This window comes from Cucumis sativus, unplaced genomic scaffold (genome assembly GCF_000004075.3).
Source record: "Cucumis sativus cultivar 9930 unplaced genomic scaffold, Cucumber_9930_V3 scaffold107, whole genome shotgun sequence".
NCBI classification, from domain to species: Eukaryota; Viridiplantae; Streptophyta; class Magnoliopsida; order Cucurbitales; family Cucurbitaceae; genus Cucumis; species Cucumis sativus.
The window spans coordinates 103,372-114,437 of NW_022279514.1; the positions used below are offsets into that span (position 1 = coordinate 103,372).

Consider the following 11,066-nt stretch of genomic DNA (forward strand, 5'->3'; position numbering starts at 1 on the left):
CCCATGTTAGCAGCAAGCCGAGAAGCTTTCGAACTATTAACCCCGACAAGAAAAATTGAGCTTTTAGGAAGATTAGCAAAACATCCCGAAAGCTCACCAAACCTCTTAATAGTCTCTTTTCTGAAACTCATAGAATGATTATCAGCAGTACAAAAGATCATCAGGTCATCTACAAAAGTAAGATGAGTTAATCTGACCTTCTCACAAAACTGGTGGAATTGAAAATTCTGAGGTGGGTTGTTCAACATGCGAGAAAGCACCTCCATGACCATCACAAATAAGAACGGGATAAAGGGTCACCTTGTCTAAGTCCTTTCCTCCCATGGAAAAAACCTTCCAACGATCCATTAATCATAATGGAGAACATCGGAGAGGTCACACACGCTCGAACCCAACTCACAAATCTTAAAGGCGTACCTATGGCAATCAGCAGGCCAAAGAGGAAATCCCAATTAACAGAATCATAAGCTTTGTGGAGGTCAACCTTCATAGTGCACCGAGGTTTACCTCTGTACAAATGGTATGCCCCTACAAGCTCCTGACAAAGAAGAATATTGTCAATAATACTCCTCCCAGGGATGAAAGCTGGCTGATTTCCACTAACAAAAGAAGGAAGCCACACACGAAGCCTATCTACCAATATTCTTGAAATGCACTTATAAATAACGCTGCAACAAAATATAGGGCTGAAGTCCTCCAATCGATCAGCACCATTCCTTTTAGGAATAAGTGTAATAACAGTCGTATTCACCCCTTGAGGGAAGTAATTGGTCTCAAAGAAGTGTAAGACGACATCACAGAAACCTTCTTCAACCACCGTCCAAGCTCCTTTGAAGAAGCCAACTGAATACCCATCGGGGCCTGGAGCCTTTCCACCATCCATGGAGAACAGAACAAGTCTCACTTCCTCCCTACCAATAGGCGACTGGAGGGCCTGACAACACTTCTCAGTCCATCTAAACTGAACAATCTCCTCAATACTAGTAGAGAGCTCTCTATAGCTAATATTTTGAGAACCCATATATCTTTGAAATAATTCACTACCACCCGAGTCACCTAATCATAGTTAGTCAACCGATTTCCATCTGGGTCAATAACTGATCTCAAAGCATTGCTGCTCTGCCTTGATCGAACAGATCGATGAAAAAGGCAGTATTCTGGTCATCTAGCTTCAACCATCTGATTTGCGACTTCTGGCGCATAGCGGCTTCCTCCACTCTAACCGCTTTCCAAAAGTTTACCGTGGCTAAGCTCGCGTGATTACTCGCCTCCTCCGACAGAGAGTTCGTTTCCATCTCTCTTTGAGCTCGGTCCATGGTATCATTGGCAAGACGAACATCCTCACTGATGGTCCGGATATGCCTACCAAAATGTCTGCGAAGAATCGACTTGAGATTTCTTAAGTTCCTCACAATATTCACAATTGGAGAAACTCTAGTATCTTTGGTCCAAGTAGAGGACACAACATCCATAAAGGACGCTTCTTCAACCCAATGGTTAAAGAAACGAAAAGAGACCACTTGTTGGCTTCGCTGATTACTAGGATCGACAAGTATGAGAGAATGATCAGAAATACCCCACGGGAGGACGTTAACCCTCATGTTAGGCCATGTACTAAGCCCCTCATCATTCACTAGGATACGATCAAGTCTCTTCATCAAACCCGACCCATGTATCTTACTAGTCCAAGTAAACCAGTTCCGCTGGACCGCGGGTTCAATAAGGTTCGCCTCTTTAATAGCCATGTCAAACTCCTCCATATCTGATGGTGTTAAAATCACCCAAGACCATACCTGGTCCTTCACCGCTCTACACTTTACAGGGCTCTTAAGGCCCCGCACGTTCCACGTACACCAACTAACCATGAGGTCATATGGGAGCCGCCTCTCCCATAGGAATTACATCACCTGTAGTACTCAAAAGGACCATAGAAGAGTCATCTACTCGTAAGGGAGGAGGGGAGCCATCCACTATAGATAAAAGCCATTTATCTCCTTTATCCACCTCCATGAGATTCTTAAAGGAGTTAGTGATACTCACTTCTGCCCTTTTCCCTCTGTCCGAATAGAGATCATTCCCCTATTTTTCCTGTCAACTGGGGTAAATTCCTCCCGATTCACCTCCACCTTTTCAGGAAGTTTATGGGTAATAATTTCTCCTTCTTCCATGTGTTGGAAGGATTCCAACACAACATCTCCATACTCCCCCCAATCTGGAACCACCTCTTTAGTAGGAACAACCTCTTTAACAGGAACCTCTTTACTTGCAGCTTCCTTTTTACTATCTTCATTGCCTCTTTTCTTATGGCAGGTATTCTGCAAATGTCCAAAAGATCTACACAAGTTACATTTTTTTGGTTTCCACTCATAAGTGACAGTTACAATAAATTCCTCTCCTCTAAGGTTGACTGTTACTTCGACAGGCATAATATTGTCCACATTCAATTCCACACATATACGGGCATAAGAAAGACGACACCTCTCTTTAGTAGCAAGATCAACTAAAAGAGGTTTTCCTATTGCACTCGCTACCACAGCCAAACCAGCATCCGTCCATAGCTCCAACGGAATCCTCCCTAACTTTATCCAAACAGGAACTGAATCAAAGACGAAGGATTCAGGAACTCTACCTGGAGTCAATTTGCAGAGGAGCATAGGTTTGCCTCCAAGGTGCCATGGGCCACGGGATAAGATCCACTGTATTGACTTCAGATGTTTGAATTGAAAGCAGATGAGCCCATTCTCCATCAGAGTAATTGTTGGCATTTCAATTCTACCCTAAATCTTCTCTATAAGACGATAGATGACTAGATACAGCAATTTTGCATCAATTAATTGGCTAACGAGGGAGTTCTCCCACACTCTAACTCCTTAACTAATAACTTCTTCAAACGGGGTCACCACAAATTTCTCTCCCACGGTAGTCAGAGGTGTATAGGTCATAGAGAAACCTCTTGTTGAGCCAAATAAGGAAGCCCATGAATTTTTGCCTGCACCTCTAGAATTATTAGATTTATGCACCTCATGCCCACGAATCGAAACAGGCGGCCTACCATTGGAATTAGTACCAAACGGTTCTCTAATGGCTGGCCCATCATTCAAATGCCCATCAACCAGCCCAATCTTTGGGGCACTTACAATAGCATCAAGTCGAGGTCCATATCCTTCGGCCGCTGCAATTTGCCCAACATGCTGAACACATGAAGCACCAGCAGGTAAGCACTCCTTCTGTGAGATCCCAATTTCGTGTGAGATGGACGACCCATCATTCAACGATGGCCCATCAACCAGAGATCCATGACCAATTCCATTCGTAAATGTGAACACACCATTCGGCTTCACCCCTTTACCGGCTCACTGGGCTTCATCAAGTTTTCATTCGAAACAATCGGTCCACACGCCTTTGGGCCAACAATCTTCATGGGACCATCTCCGCTCGGTCCATTTCCTGTATTTCGATTCTATATGTTTCATGGTTCACGTAAACCGGTTCGGGTCCACTCATGTCCGACCATTTCTTCCTCACAGAAATTAGGTCAGCCTTTGCAGTCGTCGCCCTTCGGTCGTTCGCCGCCATATCATGTACGCGTTGAAGGCTTGACATCACGCGTTTCTTCACCTCCTCAATGTCACTGGATAATTTCTTCATTGTTTCATGCTTAAGACATCAACCCAACACCCGTGATGATCTTTTCGGCCCAATTTGGGAACATGAATAAACTAAAAAAGAATTGAAATTCAACCGAGGAGATTCATGCGAGATCCCTCCAGCGAGTGAATTAAATCACAGTCTCCAAACCCAGAACTAACAGCCAATAAATCGATTTTGTACCACACGCAATACTTTCAAGATAGTTCAAATCAATTCAGCTTGGAAACCGATTTAAACAATTTCTGGACAGACGTGAATTCTCCCGAATCAAAACGAATATCATTCGTAATGGTTCAATTGATCAATTGTAATTAATTTCGAAATGGATACCAAATGACATTAGTTTTCACATTCAATCTGCCAAAATTGAACGAATTACCTTCGAATTTGATCCCTTGCTGGCCTAGAAATGAAACTAAGTGTAGAACCATAGAAAGGTTACCCCACTCGTTCTAGCAAGGCCTAGTTGCCACCTTTCATACCAAAGAAAGAAAAAGAGGTTTAAATTCAAAATACAAAAAAGTGAGAATTGAAATTTAGATTCTAGTAATTGAAATAGTGAAAGAAAAGTTATGTCCCCTTGTATTTTCTTGAAATGAAAATTCGAACCATGTTTTTATCTAAAGTTGAATTGCATTATCTTTCTTTTTTTTTTTTGAAAAGTTAATATCATAATACAACAAGGATGACCTCACAAGAGCGGACAATGCTCACAAAAATAGGAAGAATCCAAAGTATCAAAAGAAAGAACAATAATAAACCCAACAAAATTAAGAGCAACAAAAACATAAAAAGTCCAAACAACCCCACAGCCCGAGAACAAGCAGATAAAACAAAAATCAAAAGAAAACAAGCTAAATAATACCATGAGCATCCTCACGCAAATAAACAACACGAGCACTGATACAAGATGGAATAAGCTGAAACAGAATAATGAGCTCACGAGCCTGACCACCATGGAGACAATGATTATGCTCCTTTCACATAAAATAAATCGTAGCACACCAGGGAACATACCACAACTTCCTTCTCACACCCTTACCAATACTCTAATGACAAACCCCAAACAACTCAACCCTCCAATACCCAATCCTGTGAGAGGAAGCCATAACCTGAAGGACCCGAGACTAAATATCACACCCAAAAGGACATGAAAAAACAAATGATAACGAGACTCTCAATCCCCACCCCACAAGAAACCTGTCCAACGAACCTTAACACTAAGAGGATGAATAGTATCCCATGCACTAGCAATCAAAAAACCACTATGACGACCAAGAACCCAAACCCACCTATCACCAACATTAGGACACGAACTTACAACTTGAACCCTATCCCATAAATTAATCAAATCCAAAGACACCCTCGACCACCTCCACTCCCCTTTCGAACCAATAAACTTAGAGAGCCTAGCCTCCTATCTACTCGTTACATTATAAAGCGCTCTCTCACCAACTTGTTGAAGGATAGGACCACCCTGCAACCACGGATCCAGGCACAGTTTACAATGCCTACCATCCCCAACCTCCATCTGAACATGCTCTTTTAGACTATCTCGTTTCCACATGATAACGCAAAGACACCAAGACCGACCAACACAAGAATCGACCTCCCACAATGACCTTCCTTTATGAATATAAGCCTCCACCCAAGGAACCCATAGAAAACTCGAACTAGTCAGCAACAACCAAAGATTCTTCATAGTACTCACAACATTCTAAGAAGACCCATCAAGAATAGCAAGACCACCCTCCTCAAAAGGAACACACCTCAGCCCACGCCACCTTAACACCTCCTCTACCTTCCTCCTTACCCCTCCAAAGATAAGACCTCAAGATTTTATCAACCTCATGATGCACACTCACAGGCAGCACAAACACGTTAGCCTAGTAAACCTGAAGATTATCAAGCACATATTGAACCAGTTGCAATCTACCTGCAAATGATAAAACTCTAGCAAACCAAGAATGAATCTGACTAGTAATACGTTGAATAAGAGAGCACAATCAGTAGGTCGTAACCTTCCAGAAAGTAAAGGAAGCCCAAGATAACGAACAGGGAGATGCCTGAGGACAAAACCCAAACTGGTAGTCAAACGATAAACATCATCACTATTAACCCCTACAACAAACATAGAAATTTTACTAAGATTAGTAAATAGCCCCGAGAGATCACCAAACTTTCAAATAGTCTCGTTAATAAAACTCAAAGAGGAATCATCAGCAGCACAAAAAATCATAAGATCATTAGCAAAGGTCAGATGAGTTAAGCTAACCTTCTCACAATGCCTCTGAAACTGATAGCTCGGAGGAGGCCGATTTAACATACGAGAGAGGACCTCCATCACCATGATAAAAAGGAAAGGAGATAAAGGATCACCCTACCGCAAACCTTTCTTCCCATTAAAAAACCCTTGAAAGAGCCATTAATCATAATGGAGAACATCGAGGAGGTAACACAAGTTCTAAGGAAACTCACAAACCTCTTGGACTTCTAACACATGAAGGCTTCCTCCAATTTAACAGCCGTCCAAAAGGCCTCAATGGCAAGACCTGCTTGGCGACTCAAAACATCAGACATAGGATTTTGCCCAACCTTTCTCTGAGCTTTATCCATGGACTCTTTAGCAATACGAACCTCCTCACTTAGGCTCTGAATGTGCTTACCAAACTGTATATGGAGGGTAGGCTTGTGGTTGTGTAAATTTCTTATGAAACTCACAATCAGAGAAACTCCTACATGGCGACTCCAAATCAAAGAGACAACATCAATAAACATCTTTCAACATTATTATTAGAGGCAAAAATACATATGTCCTAAAACTCGTAGTTTGTTATCATATTCAGTTCAATAAAATCATTATTGAAAAATTAAAAATTATAATCTTAAATCCAATAAACTAAGTCTTGATGCTATTTTTTAATACATTTGAACTTTATGTCGAGACATAAATGTGGATCAAGTTCGAGTATATAGCCTCAATAGTCTATAGTGCCTTATTTAGAGAAACTACAGATGTGACCCGCTTTGTAATTAGTACAAACGAGGTGATCCTAAATTGTTCATGTAGAGACATGAAAGTGGGGGCATCCTATGTAAAGTACTTACATAAGACTGATCCATGAAATAGTCACTTTTACGTTAAACACCGTTTACTGTTTAGAACTGACTATTTCGTTTATTGATGACTTAGGTAGCTTAATCTTAATCCTAAGCTAACTATGAACTCCTGTTCACATGAGATTATCCTTACATTTGCATAGGTGAGGGTATCTCATCAACGTTCTCCCAATAAGCCTCTCATTTCAAGGGTAAGATCGGATGAATGGCTGGGAACATAGGATGCAAGACATAATTCACTTCTACGTGTTTTAGGGTTAGTAGATAGGTTGTTCTCTTAAACACTATAAAGTACTTACATAAGACTGAATTCACTTCTACTTGTTTTAGGGTTACATCTGCATAGGTGAGGGTATCTCATCAACGTTCTCCCAATAAGCCTCCTATTTCAAGGGTAAGATCAGATGAATGGCTGGGAACATAGGATGCAAGAAAAAATTCACTTCTACCTGTTTTAGGGTTAGTAGATAGGTTGTTCTCTTAAGCACTAAATCCATGTCTTGAACAAGGGGCCCCACCCTCACATTAGCCCGAGAGGGATTAAGTTTATAGGTTGGACCTTAAACCAATTGTTCAATAGTGGATCAATGAGACTTAAGAAATAAGATGTAGTCTCAAGGATAAAACAGTAATTTGATCCATTCGAGGTTACGAATAACATGTGAAGGATTAACTTATTGATCATGGTTAATCTTGAATCGTTGGAGCCCATGATATATAAGTCCATTAGGTTTCCCTGCTAGTTCATATGGAATAAACTTAGAACACTGTGATGGAATAAGTCGAATTGTCCGAATTGAGAGAAGAGAGAGAAATCGACAAGTATACCGACAAGGTGCACCTTGAGGACATGAAAGTCATGTTAAGAAAGACTGAAAAGAATTAAAACTTAATACCTATACCAACAATGTGAACCTTTTTTTTTCGGTGGCTCGATTATAGGGACTTCAAAGTTAAGCGTGCTTAGCTTGAAGAAATTCTATGTTGGGTGACCTCTTGGAAATTTTCCTAGGATGCATGTGAGTGAGGAAAAGCATGCTGAAAGATTTCGTGTTGTTTTGTGAAGAGGAATTTCATTCTAATAAGTTTTTAAGAATAGTAAGGATGATGCTGCCAGGTGGCAGGGGATGCAGAGAATGCTGGAGATACGAATTCCAAATCCTAAGTTTAAGGTGTTACATTTTGGTTTCAAAAACTTTTGGAATTTTGTGAGAGGTATAGACGTTCATATTCGAATAGATACAAAGGTATAATATTTCCTAAACCCTAATTCTTTTAATTTAGGGTTGCAAGTTAAATAGGTGCAATTAGGGGAATTTTGTATTCCATTTTTCCACTGCGCATGTCTCTTTCTAACATAGACTATGAAGAAACTTTCTCTATCGTTTCCATGCTAAAGTCAATTAGAATAGTCTTATGCATCGCCACGTTTTATGATTATGAAATTTGGCAGATGGATGTCAAGACAACTTTTTTTGAATGACAATCTTGAAGAGAGTATCTATATTACTCAATTATAAGGGTTTATAGATCAAGATCAAGAACAAAAGGTTTGTAAGATTCAAAAATCCATTTATGGATTAAAACAAACATCTAGATCCTGGAATATAAGATTTGATACTATGATCAAATCTTATGGCTTTGATACAAAAGGTTGACGAACCTTATGTTTACAAAAAAGGTCGTCAATTCCATTGTAGTATTCTTAGTCTTGTATGTAGATGATATTCTACTTATTGGAAAAGGACATAGGATTTCATACTAATATCAAGAAATGGCTAGCTATGCAATTTCAAATGAAAGTTCTGGGAAATGCACAATACGTTCTTAAGATCCAAACTGTACAGAACTGCAAGAACAAAACACTAGCCATGTCTCAAGCATCTTATATAGACAAAATGTTGTCTAGATATAAAATGTAGAATTCCAAAAAGGGTATGCTATTATACATCTACGGAATTCATTTGTCAAAGGAACAATGTCCTAAGACACCTCAAGAAATTGAGGATATGAGAAAAATTTCCTATGCTTCCGCTGTTGGAAGTTTGATATATGCAATGTTGTGTACTAGATCTGACATTTGCTACTTAGTAGGGATGGTCAGTAGGTATCAGTCCAATCTTGGACGTGATCACTAGACAACCGTTAAGAATGTTCTAAAATATCTTTGAAGAACAAAACACTACATTCTCGTGTATGGTACAAAAGATTTGATCCTTACTGGATACACTCATTATGATTTTCAAACTGATAAAGATGCTAGAAAGTCTACATCAGGATTAGTATTCACTCTAAATAGAAGAGTAGTAGTTTGGAGAAGCATAAAACAAACTTGTATAGTTGATTCCACAATGGAGGGAGAATACGTAGCAACTTTTGAAGCAACAACAGAAGCATTATGGCTAAGAAAATTCTTGACAGATCTGAAAGTCGTTCCAAATATGCATCTATCAATCACTTTATACTGTCACAACAGTGGTGCAGTTGCAAATTCAAGAGAACCTAAAAGCCGTAAACGGGGAAAACATATCGAACGTAAGTACCATCTTATCAGGAAAATTGTACATCGTGGTGACGTTGTAGTAACCCAGATTTTTTCAGAGAAATTGTGGATGCCGCCCGCTTTGTAGTTAGTACAAACGAGGTGATTCTGAATCGTTCCAGTACATACATGAATGACCCGTTAGTTAACGAATGTTGATTAACTCAGTCTATAAGAATTTTGTCAATTAATCTTGAATCATTGGAGTCCATGATATATAGGTCCATTAGGTTCCCTTGCTAGCTCATATGGAATAAACTTAAAACAGTGTGATGGAATAAGTCGAATTGTTCGAATTGGGAGAAGAGAGAGAAACTGACAAGTATATGTGTTATAGCCATCGAATTTCATATTAGAAATAGAGCTTTGAGTTGTTGGGCTTTAGTATTCCATGGACATGCAATTTTGCATGGAAAATCCTTATAAATAGGGTCGTTGACCTCATTTGATGGGCTGGCTATTGAATTTGGGCTCTTGTACCAAATTGGATTTCTTTTTCTTATTTACATAGAAAAAAATTACCAAGCCCATTTCTTTTTCCATCTATTTCTTTCTCCCGGTACTGAGTCTAGAGGATAGTAGGTGAACCCTATTTTAGAATATATTGAAGGATGAAACGTAACTCTTTCACGGAAGTGGGGGCTCTCCACTCCTTAATAGCTTACAACTTATGTTCGTCCATTCAAATCTTTCTACATTCGATGATGTGACCTAGAAAATTGATACGCTATTTAGCAAAAACACTTTTCTCTTTCTTGAAATATAACTGATTATGTTGGAGCTTGTCAAAAGTCAAAATCTTCGACACGCTCTTCCATTTGTGCAATAGAACTTGAAGAGCTACTTCCACGTTCAAAACTACCTACTTTGGTGGTTTTATGTTCTAACGAAACAACCCTCAGCACCAATTCATTTATGGGTAGTTTGTCTATTTAGGCATTCAATGCGTCTATTTCTCTGACTTTTTCTTTAAACATCTCAAGTTGGGTCTAGAGAAATCTTACTTCGTTTGGCAATTCTTTCATATCCAAGAATTCCTCTTCAATCTCAGTCAGTCGCTCCGGTTGCAACTTTGATAGTTGTTTCATTGTTGACATAATTGCATCTCGCTTAGCCAAGGAGCTAACAAAGCTTTAATACCACTTGTCACAAAATGCAACTTTTCGAATACGGGACGGGCGATTGTGCAACACTTGTTCTAAATTGATGAACAAGGCAACCTTGTGAAATTTGAAAGTTGCGGACAAACTTGTGGTACGATGTAGCCTCGCTTCATCTTTTGAGAGAAATTGGTTTTATAAAACGTGAGAGATAAAGAAAAACATTGATAACATCCTTAAAGAAAAAATTGAATATTGTCAATTACAAAGAAAGTTTAGATTTGCAAAAATCACAATAGGGCTTAGTTGGGGATTCAACTACCATGCCTCCCCTACAATACATCTTAAACTTTTTTAGCATTGACAACATTGCATATGAAAATTGCGAAACGACGCACCTTAGGTCGGTGACAACGAAAGGAAAGCAGTTGACTAAACTAAGTACAAAGCATAAAGATAAAGTGGTTTGAGGATATACGAGCATACGACCATAGGCAAATAATGCCTTGGACAAGCACACTTGTGACACTCTGCGTACCACAATCGCAATCTTTCAAACATGGAACGGACAATTGTAGAACACTTGTTTTGCTCAGTCAATAAGTCAGGCATGTAAAATCCGAAAATCACAAACAAACTCACGATATGATATA

General features: G+C 39.5%; 1 protein-coding gene across 1 annotated transcript; it reads right to left on the reverse strand.

Moving 5' to 3' along the window:
• Positions 1-1,103: 1,103 nt before the first annotated feature.
• Positions 1,104-1,760, reverse strand: LOC116405467. Its single transcript, XM_031889461.1, has one exon. It carries the CDS (start codon positions 1,758-1,760, stop codon positions 1,104-1,106), a length of 657 nt encoding a protein of 218 aa, XP_031745321.1.
• Between the last annotated feature and the right edge of the window lie 9,306 nt (positions 1,761-11,066).